At 42.0% G+C, this 18714-nt stretch overlaps 4 protein-coding genes across 6 annotated transcripts in view; 2 read left to right on the top strand and 2 right to left on the bottom strand.

Annotated features, from left to right (window-relative positions):
• The first annotated feature begins 189 nt into the window (after window positions 1-189).
• On the top strand, window positions 190-1638 carry LOC128454546 (interleukin-12 subunit alpha). The gene is made up of 7 exons (XM_053437964.1): window positions 190-208; window positions 292-443; window positions 532-618; window positions 820-861; window positions 1039-1149; window positions 1370-1414; window positions 1507-1638. Exons 1-7 carry the CDS (start codon window positions 190-192, stop codon window positions 1636-1638), a joined length of 588 nt encoding a protein of 195 aa, XP_053293939.1.
• A 2412-nt stretch (window positions 1639-4050) lies between these two features.
• Window positions 4051-6684, top strand: LOC128454547 (zona pellucida sperm-binding protein 3). Its single transcript, XM_053437965.1, has 7 exons — window positions 4051-4443; window positions 4746-4861; window positions 4968-5071; window positions 5157-5334; window positions 5430-5547; window positions 5937-6022; window positions 6110-6684. Exons 1-7 carry the CDS (start codon window positions 4051-4053, stop codon window positions 6468-6470), a joined length of 1356 nt encoding a protein of 451 aa, XP_053293940.1. The 3' UTR covers window positions 6471-6684.
• A 2687-nt stretch (window positions 6685-9371) lies between these two features.
• On the bottom strand, window positions 9372-10642 carry arl14 (ADP-ribosylation factor-like 14). Its single transcript, XM_053437997.1, has one exon. It carries the CDS (start codon window positions 10539-10541, stop codon window positions 9936-9938), a length of 606 nt encoding a protein of 201 aa, XP_053293972.1. The 5' UTR covers window positions 10542-10642; the 3' UTR covers window positions 9372-9935.
• A 2916-nt stretch (window positions 10643-13558) lies between these two features.
• ppm1la (protein phosphatase, Mg2+/Mn2+ dependent, 1La) overlaps window positions 13559-18714 on the bottom strand; it is an 8941-nt gene continuing 3785 nt past the window's right edge. For all 3 annotated transcript variants that reach the window (XM_053437752.1, XM_053437751.1, XM_053437750.1), the window contains 3 exons: window positions 17418-17592; window positions 15959-16120; window positions 13559-15568 (listed from right to left, as the gene is read on the bottom strand). In XM_053437752.1, coding sequence (XP_053293727.1) covers window positions 15207-15568; window positions 15959-16120; window positions 17418-17592 — 699 coding nt within the window. In that variant the 3' untranslated portion in view covers window positions 13559-15206. The remainder of the gene's footprint in view (window positions 15569-15958; window positions 16121-17417; window positions 17593-18714) is intronic.

Raw genomic sequence — 18714 nt, forward strand, 5'->3', positions numbered from 1 at the left:
GTTTCACCGAAGCGCTTGGTGGTATAGTGTGGGAAATGAAATGACACAACCTTGACTTTGCTCTTTCAATTTACAGTAGGGTGTCAATGTGCTGCTTTAATGTGAGGGAAATCCCTACATCACCCTGAGTATATAACATGTAACAACATCTCAGTTCATTCAAAGTCTGGATTCACAGTTGTATCAAACATGCCGCTCACCAAGCTCTGTGAGTATAATATCCACAGACTGAACAAGGCTTTAAAAATTCAAGATTGAATTAATAACATCTGTTTTCTCTCTTTTTGACAGACGTCCCTGCTGCACTCCTGCTCCTCGTGCTCAGCTGTCCTCTGTGGCACGTCGGCCAGTCTCTGCCGATGATGGGTAAAGGACCGATGACGGACTCCTGCGTCTCACATGCACGGACGCTTCTAGAGAACATCACTGATGCTCTTGCACAGGTACACACATGTAGCTGAATGAAGATGAATTTCTGTATCATTATCTTTAATTCACAGAATTAAAGAAACAGTTCTTTCCTTGTCTTAGAAGGACCTGTTCAGTGCGATCGACTGCCCAATGCAGAGTGTGGAGCTGAACATGGCGACTGATACACCATCTGTGTGTGCACCAAAGGTACATGATGAAAGCTCTATAAAACAAAAAGCGTATTCTGAAAACCATTATAGTAAAACAAATAACAGTAATATATTCCAAGTGTGGCTCCTTGTGAAACGCTGTATTATGTCTCAATACAATTCACTTTTGGTAAATACTCTGAAGCTGTGCCTGTACAGTTTAAAGCAAAAATTAAAATGAGCTCTGATTGTTCCACAGGGATCAACATGCACTGGAACCACTAAAGCAGAATTTGATCAGGTAGGTCAAGTTGTGCTACTTTAAGAATAACTTAACCTATTCCCATCCTTAATTAAAAAGTTAAATATATGATTTCTACATTATGTTATAATGATTATTAAGTGTTATAATGATTATGATTATTATGATTATTTTTATTATATTTTTTGTGACAACACGTTGTTCTTGTTTTGCCAGAAATCATGTATGGAAAACATCGGGGAGGATTTGCTTTACTACTACACATTTCTCGCAGCTCAGCCGAAGGGTTTGCTTGGGCTAACTGTTCAGCTCAGAACCCTGATGGAGGTAACTCAACATGTAGTAGTTTAGCACCACGTCCCATTCTGCTCAGATCTGTTTTAGATTAGATTTCATGTGCAAAGTTACAAGGAAGGATTTAGTTTAGAGATGCCACAACTGAGAAGTTTCAAGTGGAACCTCCACACCCGCTAATCCTCACAACAGCAGCTCTTTTACTATTGGACACTGAGTTAAGTGATAAACGTGAATCCTTTGCTCCAAACAGAACTGCTTCCCGTGGTCTCTGTCAACAGACTTGGCCTCAAAACAGGTAAGTGAGGCATTTTACCGTCGCAGATTTGTTGAAATAACATCTTTATATTGTATAACTCAAAAAATCCTTCATTGTCATCCTTCATCAAGGCTCATACGGACAGTCCGAGCACCTATGATGAGAGACTGAGACTCTGCAAAGAGCTGAAGGGCTTCCACGTCCGCACCATCACTATCAACAGGGTCCTCGGATACATGAACTCCGGGGAACACACTAAATAAATTCTCTGTAGCGCCTTGACACAATGATAGTTTCAGAAAGCTACACACAGGACCACTTTAGTTACATAAACTACAGTAATAGATTGTGTCCCATTTTAGATGTGAGAGAAAATACTATAACTTCTTAAAAGTGCCTATTTATTATTCTTATCTAATTGTTTAATTTATATCTTACATCAAGATGATGTGTTAAAGTACTTTTTTTAGAAAGTGTATTAACAGATTTTTGTATTATTTATAAAAAATGTTGGGCTATTTATTTTCCACTATTTATTGTTGGTATTCACTTGGTTCTGAGAATCATGAAATAAAAATTGTTTTCTCGCATAAATCCAGCTGGTGTCTCGTTCATTTGTTCAGTCTTTATCTTTAATTCCAGGGAATGTGTCACTGTGAGAAGATTTTAGTTACATCGTCACAGCAAGTATTGATCACATTTAGTTATTTGGCTTTACTTCGTTCCATTACAACTTATAAACAAAAATATAATATGTGTGTTTAGCAGGAAAGAACAGATTTAATGATCCTGAATTCCTCAAAATTAGATTTTCCTATTTTGCTACTAGACATGAGAACGTACCTGAGTGTATTTAACTGGTTTCAACTCAACCCGAGCATCTGAGTCTTCTGAGAATCATTAAGCACCAACAAAATGCGGGAGGGTGTTATGGTTTATTTTTAAAACCCACTGATGATAATCAACAAGTTCAAGTGAAGGTTAACTTATACTGTCATTCATCCCCATACTAATTCAACAGCTGAACAAAATGGTGTTTCTCACTGGTCAAAGGGCAAAAATAGAACTACAAAGTTGTGTGTTGCACAGAACTTTTAAGTCATAATGATTTTTATCGTAATTTATTGAATGCCTCTTAACGCTGCTTCTAATGTTATTGTTATAAAAGGGGAAAAAGGGATCATACAAATAATGCAGTATATTTATTTGATATTTAGTCGCTTTGTAAACGGTATAATATTTATGATTCAATATTATACCTATAACTTACAATCAGGTAAATAATATCATTAAAAAATAACTGTATATACCGAGGGAATTGAGAGTCAGTCACAGTAAATATAGTAAGTGTCAGCTACGTCCAGTACTGCCAGATGAAAGTAAAACATTGCTATTTTTTTCCGGTGAAAACACAAGCAGTGTGAGGTATTCATAAAACCTTACCAAAAGTGAAAACCAGGAGCACAACTGACCTTTGTGGCTGCATGAGGTTGAGAGCGACCTCTGACGTTGTTACCACAGAAAACAGATGACACCATTTCCTGAAGTGGTGGATCAGAATCCCACCCATAGACACAGATATAATAAACGATCTTCTAATGTAAATACTGTAATATTGTATATTCTGTGTGTTTACATATTCTTATTCAGCTTCTTTTATATATCGTATTATAATGCACACGTTTTATAAAACCTTTTATTTATTTATACTCGTTACGTTTTTTCTATTCGTTGTTAATGTCTTGATCTTTATATATTTCTATTGTTGGCTGGAGCAACTGTAACGAAACCCAATTTCCCCCTGGAGATCATTTCAGTATTTTTCAATCTGATACATTTGGAGGAAGAAAAAAAATTTACCAGCACCATTTCTGGGATGTTAACACACTGTCACTGGTATTTCAGAAGCCTATCATACAAGTTACAATTTAAACGCCCTTGTTATTAAGTTAATAAGCCAAGTTAAATCAAGTTCAGTTTGAATAACAGAGGGATGATATATTAGTTTTTTCCTTCAACAAAGAAATCATACCTACTTACATGTATATAGCACATACCATTGGTATACTTATATGTCTCTCTATTATATATATATTCTCTCTATTATTATTGAATTAGATTTCTTTGTTCTATTCTATTCTATTTTATACCTTTACTCTTGTTTACCTAATTCGACCAATATTCTACTATGACAAGTGAACTTCCCTGGAATCAATCAAATTAATATTGCCTTACCTTACTTTACCATACCATGCCTTATTTTATCTTATCTTAGTCCAAAGGCCTCAGATCAGGACAACCGCAGACAACTCTCATCCTCACACACATTGACCTACTTATAAATTTAGAATAGAATGAACTGATAAACAGTTACAGTGACATCTAGTGGAAAACAGCACACACCACATGTAGGTCAACCAAAGAACCACAATATAAACAAACGGTTTAAACAGTCACGTGTAGCCTGTAAACATTATATATGTATATAAACATGAATGAATAACTTAGCTGTCTGCTGAATAAACTAACACAGTGATGTTGATGTGCAGTTTTCTTTGTGTTTGGTGGCTCAGACCAGACCAGGTGTGTGTGAGTGGCTCAGCTCAATCAGGGGAAGTGACTTAAACCTGAGCTCGTGCTGGAGCGCGTGTCTTCCAGAGCGTTCGAGCCCGAGGATGGAGCCTAACCTGCGGACAACCACTGGATCGTCTACATGGTGGATCATCATCATCGTCGTCCTCCTGTCAGTCTCCACACTCACACAGAGCCAGTTAGTGCAGAACACCAGCCCCACCTGGACACCCAGCTACAACCAACAGCAGCAGCAGCAGCAGCAGAGCCCGGAGCACGGAGCGCGGCCTCGGCCTGTGGTGCTCCGGTGTCACCCGGACTCCATGGAGGTCGTGGTCCAGGCGGACTTGTTTGACACGGGCCTCCAGGTGGACGGCAGACACCTGCGGCTGGGTTCGGACCCAGCAGCAGAATACAGTGCGTGTAGCGCGGCCCCGTCAGGAGAGGCTGAATTCACCATCTGGGCCCATCTCATGGACTGTGGCACCAAACTCTCAGTAAGCTTCGTGCTGTGTTTATGGACATTCAAGTGTGAGGGTGTTATTAGCCACCTTCACACTTTTTTACATCGAGATAAAAATGCTGATTAGGAACTATTATGAACGATAAACAATATTCATATATATTGAGGTTCTCATATATTGCTATAGATGATAATTATTTATATTACCTGTTGCCCAGCCCTATATTTCAGACACTTTAGAACCAGCAGCTGATAAAATGAAGTCAGTGTTCAGGTAATTAAACTTAATGTTGCCGAGTAGAAAATGCTGAAAAAACGAACACTATTCTTTTCCAGTCTACCAAAGAGAAGATCATCTATTCTACTATCCTTGTCTACTCACCTGAAACTCCCCCTGATGGCTTGCATCGATTGGATGGTGCAACAATTCCAGTTGAATGTCATTATGAAAAGTAAGCACATTTGGACACGATGGGTTGAAGGCAGTTTTGTTGGAGGATTTCTAATTTAGTGCTGAGACTGAATCTTAAGAAAACCGTGTGACGTGTCTATTTTCAGGAGGTATGCTCTGGATGGCATTTCTCTGCAGCCCACCTGGATTCCTCAAGTCTCCACGACCTCGGCTGAGGACCAGATCGCTTTCAATCTGCGAATCATGACTGGTAAAAGCAGAATGTCCATCAGAAGTATCACATGGAACATTTATATCACTATGAATGACACCGTTTTCCTTTTATATTATTTTAGATGACTGGCAGTTTGAGAGGGCATCTTACTCATATTTCCTGGGTGACCCCATTCACTTTGAAGTCTCGGCCATCCCTGGTAACCACGTGCCCCTGCGAGTCTATGTCGACCAATGTTTTGCCACAGCAACTCCTGATGCAGAGGCAAAAATAAAATATGGCTTTGTTGAGCGTGATGGGTGAGTTCCATGACCCTAGTTCACCCATCAAATACATGATTGCAGTTTAAGTCAACAGCATTTTAACTTTTTATTTTCCTTTGCTGCTACTACAGGTGCCTTACTGACGCTTACCTGACAAACTCCAGCTCCCATTTCCTACGGAGAGCTAAGGAGCACCAGCTGAGATTTCAGCTGGATGCCTTCAAGTTCTACCAAGAGCCCAGAAACCAGGTCGGATGCTTTTCCTATCTGTTGTTCTAGCAAAGTCCCAAGCAGTAGCTTAATACACCCCTCTGAAACTTTTCTTTGTTTCTCAAAATTACATATTCATACGGTTTGTCATGAAATAAAATCCTTTAAAATAAAATAAAGGTCCGTTATAAAGGAGGCTTGAATTTAACTACACCTTCCTCATTTGGTGTCTGGGATGTATACACTTGGTATATGTCCTGCCCTTGCTCATTGGCATTGAAGCTGAATTCAAACGAAAAATATATTTTTTTACATTTGAAGAAGTGATCCCAGTTACATCAATTGTATTGTTTTTTGCTGCAACAATCTATTTAATACCTAAAAGAGTAGTTTTACTGTATTCCTCACTGACAATGATGCTCCCATAGGTCTACATAGCCTGCTACGTGAAGGCTGTTCCTGTCACATCAACTGTCAGCTCACAAAACAGGGCCTGCTCTTTGATTGAGAACAGGTAATCTGTTATGCTGTTGAGTTTCATAGTTAATTACGGTCAGTTAAGTGTCACAGTATCATCTAATTAGAAAATTCCCTTTTCCAGATGGAGGTCGGTTGATGGGAATGACCAGGAATGTAGAAGCTGCGACATCTCCCACCGGATCGAGGAGCCTCCACTCACAGAGGCCCCCGACGCTATCGCCTGGTCCAACATGATTCCTCCGGAAGGTTCAGTCCAGAACAGACCCGGACACCCTCCAGCCACTTACATGCGCCTGAGGCCACACGACAAACCTCATCAATCCTCTGCTAGATTAATGAAGAGAGGAGCAGAAAGCAGGTGGGTACAACAGATATTACACATCAAGCTAAGTAATTCAAACTTGTGTACCATTTACATCTCACATAAAGACTCAATCCATTTTCCTCGCCGGCAAAAATACATATCCCCTATGGACCCTTGATTCAAACTAAAGGGTGACATCTAAGTGATTGTTCGACAACACAAATGTTTAAATTTCAAGAGTGAATTCCTGCATTAGGTGGTTTGGGTTTTAAATTATTCATTGAACTTTCAGTGCAGCTGAAAAAGCCTTTCACGTTTTTATGACACCTAATGTGATTCATTTTCCAGAAGGAACTCTACAGCTGGGACTCCTCACTAGGCTCCCATCCAGAAAATGTGTATCAAGTCCAACAAATTCAAGAATTGTGCTTTCACTAAACAAGACCACCTGACACCGAGGGTGGTACACTGGAACAATGATTCCGCTTCTGTGAACGGAACACATATTGTCACTTGACTGTCACCCGACTTGAGATCATTTTTCCTGTGAACTTTTCTTTCAAGAATTTTCAATCCTACCGATTTTTATGTACTTCAAACTGTATTTTTGTTCAAGTTATGTTTTCTGTAAAAATGTTAAACCCTTTTTTTTTTCCAATAACTGCTTTACCACATCGACCTAGTGCTTTTTCTTTTATTTGCCTTGTGTGAGAACACGATCATTTTCTCCATGATGTGATATCTGATCTTTCAAAATTCAACATCCTGTAGTTCTTGGCCAAGAACTCGATATGGCCTCACCAAACAATTTAATTTGTATTGGATTTTAAGCACTCAGACTCATTAGGCCCGAGCAGCAGAGGGATGCGTTGTGTGTTTGTGTGAAACATCCTGACATCCACAGTGTATATTCACCAAACACAGTACAGGATATTTTGAACAGAACAGTGGACATGCTATTAGGGAGTACTTCCCTCCATTACCACCCACAGCCTAGTCATCATGTAGTCGTATAATTGATTAATCATTGTGAGGAATATATAATGGGATCTAAGATGCTTGCTTTGCTTGCCACATCCAGTAAAATCAGACCAATTTCTTTGTAATAAATCCCTACTGCTGCTATTCTATTAAAATTGTATCCTTTTGGAATATCTTTGTTACCTCACTCAGTTGTTAGTTTGTTGTGTTGCGGCAGTCTAGCTATAGGTCTCAGCAAAAGCCCTCGGATACAGGGGCACCACGTTGCACTTATAGACTCACATGAAGGCTACTAATCATCCGACGTGAACCAAAACCTTCCAAGCTTTTAAGTGCTGAGCTGACTTGACCTCCTGGTCCACATTAAGCAGTATTAATATTGCAAGTGGAAATGGATCTTTGTGCTGTTGCCAGGTGGAGCATTTTAAGTTTAGTTGTGTCAGCACCATGGACAGTGCCCCATGTTTTCTATTCCATGAAACGAGGCCTTGTAATGTCCCCTCCTGTCTTTAGAATCAATCAGGGGTCATTTGTCAGAGCGTCCCACGTTTGTCTAAGCGATTTCCTGGGCGCCTGTCACATAATAAGCCACTGGATGTAATAACCTACTGTGTTTACGACTTGCTTGACGACATCATTATACCTGCTAAGTGCATATGAGTCCTGGGGAAACTGAAGTACACTTAGGAGTTAATACCAAGCTTGTTAGAATGTGTACATTGCAAAGACACTCGGTATGGACTATTCAATGTGTTCGTTTCCCTTATTTGTTCCCTGTTTGTGCTTCCTGTGGTCATGCTTGCGCGCTGCTGGTGGCTCTGCGTCCGCCTTCCATACAGCGCATCTTTCAGCGTAATATCTTCAAGTGACTCGTCTCGCCAGCATCCTGTTTTCCCCAAACGTCTCCACCAAGCCTCGCTGGATCATTTCCTTCTCGTTTTGAACAAACCTGCGATGTTTTTCCACCGATGCCAAATGATGGTGACGTTCGCCGTTTGCGTTCTCCTTCGCACGGTTGTTTATTCCATCAAAAGATGCGGACCGGACATTTGCCGGGACGACCAGGTCTGCTGCGCGCAGGGGAACGACACCACCGCCGTCACCTGTTGCAAACAATCCGTGAATACTTACTACAGCATCGCCATGGTCACACGGAAACTTTCCGGGGTTCTCATTTTGCTTCTTCTCTTTGCTGTGGGATACTTTATCCAGAGGGTGTTGTGTTCCAGATCCAGTCAGGTCACCCCGCCACCCGCCGGGCACCCAACGGGGACTATATCCCAAGAACCGCTAATCGAGGGCTGCGCACCGGACAGCTCCATGGACCCAGCACCATCAGCTGCCCAGCTGCCCACGTACGAGGAATGCAAAGGTCTGCCGACATATGAAGAGACGCTGCGGGATGATGGGAGGAGAGGACGGCCACAGTCCTCTCTGGGAAAGGCCACATGACGAGGACCAAGTGGATTATACAGTACTACACATTTGAATAGTATTTTATATAATCAATGTGGATATATATATATAGGAAACAAAACCTCCCAGGACGTTGTCTGGTATTTTCCTTGCAGTCTGACGCTGTGTAAGAATTCTATTTGATCTAATATTGTATCCTTCACTGTCCAAGCAATGTGTCCAACCGAGTGTTCATGATTGGCTTCATTTTTGGCAAATCTTCCTTGATTGGTTAAAATTCTTTTAAAATGTTGATAGATCATCTGTTTCATAAATATCAATCAACCATAAATCAGACCAAGCTTGGGATGCCAGGTCCCTTTGGTTATGCACCTTAATGGCTCTTGAATTCCTCAAGCATTATCTTAACTGAAATAATAACTCTTTAGCAAACTGGTGAACCATTGACACTAACCCTAACCCTGCATATATGAGATCACCATGAAAAGGCTCCATTGTTAACATTAAAGATAAACAAGGACTTCTAACAAAAACGGATCTGGGCTGCAGTGCATATCACCATAACCAAACTTATTTGTAATTCACTTTGCTTCACTATCTTTGCTCAATATAGGCCTGAACGGAATAGTGAGATACCTACTGTGAACTTAAGAGTGTAATGTACTTGCAGGAGGCAACATGAGATAATCGAACTCTGTTTAATTATTGAAAGAAGATATGCACACACCAGTGAAAACCTCTCCTTGTCGTACTCGACAGTTGTTTTGATATATCATTGCGTATTTTGTTTCCTGTGATGTCCTTGATACCATAATAATAGCCTTTTATTTTACTCAATGTTTATTTCAAAAGTCTATAGTTGCACTTGTTACTGTTATTTATTACTTCTTTTTTGTACAGACTGAAGCAAAACATCAAATCTCTTTAAATATGATTTACCTTTGACATAAAGGAGTTTCAATGTAATGTGAATATTCAATAAAGAAACTTCCCAAAAAAAGAACAAGCATCATCAAATAAAAAATGTAATTAAATTAAATTAAATTAATCCTGCGCAGTCCGCTGCTGCGCAGGAGGTAAATAATAAAAAGTATTAAATTAAAAACCAAAGAAAATGTATAATAACAAAAAGCCAATTCATTTGCCTGAAAAAAAAAATCCTTTCAATTTCAATAGGGCATCACTGCCTGTCAGTGCCTGTCAGTGCTCGGGCCCTAAAAAATTAACACATTTAAATAAATAAAACTTAATGTCTGCTGCTTGCTCTAAGGTAGTGCACTTTATCCTTGATGTTGTCTTTCATCGCCCCGGGTTCTGATGGGAGTTTGACCAGTTGGACCACTCGTCTGAAAGCCTCTTCGACTCCAACTCCCGTGGACGCCGAGCAAGGCTGGACGAACCAGTCCCGCCCGTGACACATCTTCCCCAAGTGGAACCTGTCCTTGATTTCCGTGACGGTCAGAGCTCCGTTCACGTCCTGTTTGTTAGCGAACAGAATGAGCGGACGTCCCGTCAGCTGCTCGCTCCTCAGCGTCTTGTCCAGCTCCCTGCGCGCCTCCTCCAGACGCGTCTTGTCCGAGCTGTCCACGACGAACACCACGGCCCCTGCGTCCTGGTGGAAACTCCTCCAGTGCTCCCGCATCTTCCACTGACCACCCACATCCCACAGGATCAGGGCGATGTTCTTCCCACTCTTTCTCGCCTCCATCATTTCCACGTTGAAGCCGATAGTGGGGACGGTGCTGACACACGCGTGGTGCTTCAGTTTGTAGAGGAGCGTCGACTTCCCGGCGTTGTCCAGGCCCAGCAGGAGAACTTGGACCTCGGGTAGCTTGGATCCTCGAAGACCCATGGCGACGTGGAGAGGCGAGGACAATCAATTTGAGTGGGACAGTCACATCTTCCCCTTCACAGTTCTCCTTTGACGCAATGTTTGCTTAGTGTGTTGCCCGGAGTTTAATAGATGAGCCATTAGTTCCACGCTGCTCATAACTCGGTGCGCACAGATAAGGCAACAGGCCAGAGGGCAAAGTTTACACCTGAGGATATTCTGGGATTGTATGTGCTTTTATTGCCACCGTAAAACCAACATGTAGTGTTCTCGATGCAGGGGTTATAAAATGTTTGACATTTGCCTGAGATAGTCTAAATATTATGCTACTAAAAGCACATTGGAATTATATAAACACAATTATTTAGATTGGATATGATTAGCTGTAAACCAAAAGTTGTTATGACATAAAACCACCGCATCAAAAACACTTCTAAATAAAAATGAATAAATGTTAAATATGTTCTTTTCTTTTTTTTTTCTGTTGACCAGGGCGCACAAGTATGAGATACAGTCATTAGTAGTTGCAAATCCCAGTTCCATGATTTTAATTTTCAGTATCAGTGTGAGTGACAGGTAAATACGATACACAGTAACAGCAATGAACAATGACTTCCCCAGCAAAGACAGAAACGCAGCTTAAGAGAAGTTGTGCTGGTCTCTACAATAAATAAATAATTAAATAATTGGATAAAGTGAGGTTTAAAGTCTTCAGATGTGCATTTGAACAAAGAAACACTCGTCCTCAGATCCCCCCTGAGAGATGGATGTCATTCCCTAGACTCACCGCCTCTCTCTCCAAAGCATTCTTAGACTTTCTCACAAACAAATTGAGTCATAGACAACTGCTGTTGTGACCAGCTCGAGTTACTGAAACACATCCAAACATGACGTATCAACTTGATCTGAGTTTGATGACATTCAAACTACAATCATTATTCAAAAAATCTGTTACATTACATGTCATTTAGCTGACGCTTTTGTCCAAAGCGACTTACATTGTTAATACACTCAACATTTATGAGGGGCCATTTAGGGGTTCAGTATCTTGCCAAGGACACTTCGGCATGCAGATGGGGAAGAGTGGGGATTGAACCGGCAACCTTCATGTTGGAGAACGCCCGCTCTACCCCCTTGGCCACACCGCCCCCCTGTTCAAATGTGTTACAAATAAAAAATGCAAGTATAAAATGAATCGTACAAACAAAGGCTGAGTCAAATAAGACTGTGTAGGGAAAATAAATAAAGGTTGTTCACCCAGTCATCAAAGTGGACTGTTTACAAACCAGTGGTTGGTTTACCAAGCAGGTTGGTTTGCTCGATACAGTCAGAAGTATGGGCCTAAACATCTGCCGATACCAACTCCACATATTTTATTTGATCTCGTCCACATACATCTGAAAATACACTTTGTTTTCACTCCTATTAACGCATGTTTCAAACAAGGCATGACGCATGACGCACGGTGCCTCTTCTCTTCTTCTTCCAGTCCAACAATGAGCCATCAGACTAAATCAGTGATTCTCAGTGATCAGTCCGACAACTCTTCCATGTCGCGGAGACGATTTGAATCCACCTCAACTGGTAGAGGCGCAACAGCACAGGAACTGAAGTCATCCGCATCCCACTCGCCAAAGTTGAATGACGCACACGGTGCATCCAACCACGGGGCTGCTCGACTTTACACCATCCATGCATTCGTTTTAATTCCACTTCATTTAAAAAAAACCAATCCATCAAGATCTGGTCCAGTTCTCTCCCGGCTTGACCCACACGCCGCCGGTCGGGTTATCCATCACGTACACCAGGCCCGCGGAGTCGCGGCGGCTCTGCAGGGGCCAAGGATGAGGTGTTGACTTCTCCAGTGCCCGGGCGGCGGAGCGAGGAGAGACCGACTGACCGGTCGACCTCTTCTGGATGTGAACCACGGAGTCGGTTCTGTGATACAGGTCCTCTGCGCCAACGCGGTGGAAAATCACTCTCGCTTCCATGGAGGATTTGGAGCCTTGCTGTCCCATAATGTAACCTCAAAAGAAAACAACCAGAGGGGAAGGAACAAACAAACCACTTTCTCGTTTTTGCTTATTTGAGAGTTGGCTGGATTACAGCGTTCTTCCACTCCCGCCTACGCGCACTTGCCTCACTTATAAAGTGCCAGACCGATTTTAAATAAGTAAATGGTTCCAGTAAAGCTGTTCAGTGACGCACTTGACTTTATCGGTAACAGACACTTGAATGTCGCGACATGGTCTCCAGCATTTGGATCAGTCCGATTTATTCTGAGCACATGCACCTGCTGCAGACCGTCAGTAAACCTGGCACCAGAGTGCGCTTCAAGGCTCAGTGCGCCACCGTCCGGAGAAAGCAGGGGTGTTAAGTTGCTTTGCAGCGCCATGTCACGGGGAAGATATTTGCGTGGCCGGACAGTGGCATCCCAGAAATGCTCTGGAGACGTCACGTGTCCCCCCCCCCCCCCCCCCCCAAAAAACTAATTCTGATGTCACCACCTAATGTCTGATGATTGTTGATCGCTCAGTGATTCAGGCCACAAGGCTTTTCAGAGTTCAGGGCCATGAATGGTGCAGATGTATTCGAATTCCCGAAGAGGTGACAGAAAGCAGAGGAAGAGAAGAACGTCTCTAGTTCTATACGCATGTATTCTTGTTGTGCCCTTGAGCAAGGCACCTCAGCAGGTGTTTGTGTCAAACTGCACCTAAACCAGTTGTATTGATTAAAAAGTGCAATATAGGCATATAATGGTAATACATTAAACCAGATATTATAAATTAGCTGAGTGTTGATATCCACATTTTCTGATGCTGCTCTCCTTTTATGCGGTTTACATCATGTGAATAATGTGTCTTGTGTTACTTTTAAAGTAATCTAGGGTGAATTTTTCCCCCCAAGTGCTCTGTGAGGTTTATAATGGAAAAACACAAATTAAATTGAACCTGAAAATGTCACTATATGATTGCATTGTGCATGTAGTTACTAACGCCACCTCTTTGTCGTAATCGAAACTAAAGGGAGGAAACAGATTTCAGATTGAACAGTTTAGTTTAATATAGATTTTTTTTCCCATACAGAAATTCTCAACACATAACCGTCCCCATGAATCACAGACTGCATCTCAGGTTAACTTGATCTGTTTTATTATAAACTTCTGCTCATATACAGAAGGACAAAAAAATGAGTAGACAGAACACTGATTTGACACATCCAGAAACTCAACAATAAATAAGGCCTTAGAGAAACTATTAAACCATAAAACAAAAGCTTCTTCCAACTGATGTAAATAAGATCATGGTACACAGTGTTAAAAACTGAACTTATAGTAACTCAGTAATGGTTTACTGTAACCTGGGTGTGTTGCGTCGGAAGCATATCATATGTCTGCCTATACTGGCACTCCAGCTGCAGCTGCGCAGTACACGATGTGTCATGTTTAAGTCACTTTCTCAGTGCGGCAGAGACGTGCAAGCCTGTCGCACGTGCTCCCCAGGTCAAAGGCGCCCACCAGCGTCCATGGAAAGCGTTTTGTTGGCGAACACGCATACGCCGAAGCACATGCCCTGATGCAGATAGCTCGGAGTCACTTCACGTTAGCTCCATAATCAAGAGGTGAGGGTCAGCATTTACATACATTAAAAACCCTCCTGAGGATATACAGTCTTTACACTGACTGACATGTTATAAGAATTCACCATTCCAAAAAAATAAACCTCTGAAAGGAGCATTATTTGTCAGAACCCTATGTGTTTGTGTGCATACGAGCGTGTTGCATGTTCCGACCCATTAGCTAGCTGTTACGAATCACTGGTCTCGTGCGGACTTGAAAGGTAGCGTACCAATGTGCAGTTTCAGCCTCCATTACAAGGGCTGCACACGTTTGGATGATAGTGACAAATTGTTTTAATGGTGATTATTCATTGGCGTGGGCGGATCAACAGCCACCTATCAAGGGTGCATCGGAAGGGTCTCTGACACTCAAAAGTTAGATTATAAGTGTAGCATCAGATAAAGTTGGATAAATAAAGGTAGGCAATCCACTGGAGTTTTTTTTTCATTTCCACAATTTTTTCCCAGGTCAGCAATGTGGTACGTTAAACATACATTATTATCAAAATGCGGCAAGCAGTTGGTTCTTTGCAAATCATCGGCATTATCAGTAGCTTCCTGTAATTGCACAGGAACTCTTGCGCAGGCACTAGTTGGAGCCTTGTGTGTTGAAGCCTCCAGTGGAGCTGTACCATCCATGTGCAGTAAACAGTAGTAAATCAGTCACAGTCTGTGGTGCGCTGGTTGAGAGAAAACCCCTGTGTGGTGTGGTGTGGTTTTGTCCGGCGTTTAAATGCATCTGCAGTGTTGGAGAACATCAGTATTTCAATGTGTTTGTCATTAAGTTGGCCGATGGTTGTTAGGTCTGTATTGTGTTTACACGTCTTTATCTCAGTCAGAGACCTGCAAATAAAACCAAACCTTATTTTTAGTGTTTGCATGTCTTTGTCTGTATATACGTGTGTGTGTGTATGTGTGTGTGTGTGTGTGTGCACTTGATAAAAGTCCAGTCCTCAGTGTCTTTAAAATATATTTTCTCAGTCTTCTTCTGATGTTGCTGCTCCAAAGATGAGAGGAAAAAAAATAGTCACAGAATACACTGATTGCAACGTGAGCTCTACACTCAACCTACTGCCCCGTCTTGCTGCTGCCGCTCCTCCCGGCTCCACTCTTGAATTTCACCACCATGACGGTAATGTTGTCGGGGCAGCCTCGGTAGAAGGACTGAAGGACGATGCTCTTGGCGCCGAAGTGAGGCTCGTCCAGGCGCTCGCGGACGAACCGGACGGCCTCCTCGTTGCTGAAGGCGTCCCACAGGCCGTCGGAGGCCAGGATCATGAACTCCGGCTGAAGTTTGTCCAGGTCAAAGGTCATGACGTCCGGGTCGGGGATGACCACGTTGAGGTTTTTCAGTGGGTAGTCCCCGAGAGAGCGGGACATCGCCAGGATTCCCTGCACTCTCCAGGAGCCGTTGAAACTGATGAAACCTCCTGGAAATGAAGATTCAAATGAATGACTGTATAAAGACAATGAAAAAAAATCACGGACTGTTTTGAGTCTTCGTTTGACCAATGAACAAACTTCTGTTTATCTGCTGTGTGAGTGTTACGAAAGCTGCGTGTGAAGGAGCTACTGCTCTAAGACTCAATTGAGTTGAGATAATGTAATACAGGCTAACTTGAGAAAATCCTTTGATCACATAGATTAGGTATCTATTTCTGACACTGTGCTTAATACAATGCTGTACCTAAATAGACCAGCAGGAGACAGCCAAGAGCCCTGATAATCCTGCACTACACAGCCCTCTGCAAATCCAATGCACAGGGATGTGTAGTGCAGGTCTACGTATTACATTTCAGTATTTCTGGACCCTTACGTACCTGCCCTCTTGATCCTCTTGCGTTCTTTGAGCTGATAGGGTTTGTGATCATGTGAAAGTGCGACAGCGTTCCCGTCTTTGTCGCACAGCACGCCGCGAGAGTCTCCAACGTTGGCCACCGTGAGTTCCCTGTCCGACAGCAGCGCTACCAGACACGTCGTTCCTGCACGAGAGACAGAGAGAGAAGAATGAAAGGGAAGGAAAAAGCGGAGGGCGCTGTTAGATTTAGACTTTTTTGCAAAAAGTCACACAAATGTGTTACATTTCTAAACAGCTGGGAGTGATGTCAGCTTGTATATTTATTATGATTATTAATACAAAGTAGTATTGAGTTGCTTTGTCACAATTATTTTTGAAACTACTATTATTTATATACTGTCCACACTACACTGCACTGCAGTAATCTGTGATGAAACATAGGGCAGCTTGACCTTTAAAATGTGAATCATTGATTTTTTGGGGAAGAAAGGTGCTAAATCAATGGTACAAATCACAAATGAAAGTGTCGGAGCTGTGGGCCAGTAGTAGGTCAAGCATTATGCATACAATATAATGATAAAAATGTACTATTACTAATAATAATCAACGATGAAAAACAATAGGCCAACAAAGGAAGACAGGAAATCTCAAATCTGTGCCGCCTGCAGCAGCATAATGTTACAACACAGCAGTCTCACACTTCTCAGTCTCCACTTTGAGTGAAGTGTACAAAAGGATTCATTCAAAGAGTTAAATGTCAGCCCAGGAAGCGAGAGAGAGAGAGAGAGAGAGAGAGAGAGAGAGAGAGAGAGAGAGAGAGAGAGAGAGAGAGAGAGAGAGAGAATATCATACAGGATACTCTCTGATTTTATTTGATAGCCGAGGAGCTATGAAGCACAGTGTCCTTTAAGAGGCAGGCAGCGTGAACACAGAACGAACGAGCACTTGAAGGCATAATTTTAATGTCTCTGTTTAAGGTGAAGGAGATATGACACGGAATATTTCATGGTAATGTTGAGTGTTTTAAACCAAAAGCTAGAAACACTCTGTAAGAGAGTTATTTGTGTTTCTGAGAAGCCGTTTCACATTTTAATTCACAACCAGAATTAGTGCCCCCACAGTTGAATGCCTCTGCCGACCTGAACAGTTTCAGTCCACACACATTCTTTTCCAGACTCACATAAGGACGCCATGACTTTGACTTTGGACCACCCAAATTATTGAGTTCATCATTGAGTCCAAGTGAACGTTTGTACCAAATTTGAAAGCGCATTTCATTTAGCAAAATGTGTGTTTTGTGAGGTCACAGTGACCTTGACCTTTGGCAACTAAAATCTGATCAATTCATTTGAAAACACATCTTTTCTAAAATAAATTCTGACGCTGATTGCCCAACACTTCTTCCAACCCCCTCCCAACTGACCCTACCAACACACACATCATATATTTCCCTCTCCACCACTGCCCTCTCCCCTCCTGACCTGCTTCGTCGTTCTTGACCGAGAGCTTGTCGAGAATCTCCCGATCCACGGACAGGATGCGTTGCTCGAGGATGCTGCCGTAAGACAGGGAGCTGTCCCTCTTCTCCCTCTCGAAGGCCTGCAGCTGCTGCTTCAGGGAGTCGGGCAGGTGGGCCTTCACGTAGTCCGCTGCAGCCTGGGAGGGAGGGGGGAAGCCAGGAGGTGAGGGAAGATAGACAGATGTTTATTTGCTGTCAAATGATTACAGGATATTTTGAGGACAAGTTGAGAAAATCTGCTTTTACGGCTCCACTAAATTATATGTTTATAGGCATTTCATCACGCTTTTAGATTAATTATCCTCCGTGAAGTACATAACCATAACATTGTCAAATTGGGATCTGTCTGCTGTGGTTGCCAGGTGATATGTTTCAATACAACTCTAATTAAGAAGAGTGGCTTTTTTCATTCCATAAAGCGACTGCTCTGCGCTGAATTATTGAACATCCTTTAGCCCACTTGCCCTCCTCCCCCCCGCCCCCGCCTTCACTTATCTGCTTCTTCTCATATTTTCTCTGCCAAGATTTCCATTATGCTAATTTGGTTGAATGAAATGCAAAAATGGGGGAAATATACCATCTTATTAATATCCTGGTAGAAGCAGAATACATATATACTCAAAGTTCATATGGAAATTAGGACACAATCCGGCCAATCAAACCACATGCTTTGCTCTAGTTTGATTTAGCAGTTCTGCAACACAAGTGTGCGTCTCTTTATGTGAATAAAGAATTCATTTATTATTATTTATTAAGTTATTTTTATGCTTGGGTACCTTTTTCTACTTTTCATGAATATGATCATGAATTTTTGCTTCAATTAATGACTGAGCAACACTTAACTTCTATGATACATTTTACTTTTTACAATAACTGAACTAACAACCACCGTGATTCCATTCAAAATGTTTATCCTGCATCAAAGTGGAACTGGAAGTAGGGTACACCAGGGAACAAGTAAATGAAATATTATATGAGATTAATACATTACTTAGGATCATTAGAATAAAACCATCTCTTCCTGCTGCCCCCATCTTTAATTCCCCTTTGCTCGACAAATGCACTCATTAATTTCTTGAATTAGAAGAGAGATAGATAGAGAGAGAGAGAATTCGAGAGAGAGAGAGAGAGAGAGAGAGAGAGAGAGAGAGAGAGAGAGAGAGAGAGAGAGAGAGAGAGAGAGAGAGAGAGAGAGAGAGTGGTTCAAGTGTAAATTTCCATTTGCAGTAAGCATCTGTAAACACCAGTGTCTTTGCAGC

The sequence above is a fragment of the Pleuronectes platessa genome, chromosome 13, assembly GCF_947347685.1.
Source record: "Pleuronectes platessa chromosome 13, fPlePla1.1, whole genome shotgun sequence".
NCBI lineage: Eukaryota > Metazoa > Chordata > Actinopteri > Pleuronectiformes > Pleuronectidae > Pleuronectes > Pleuronectes platessa.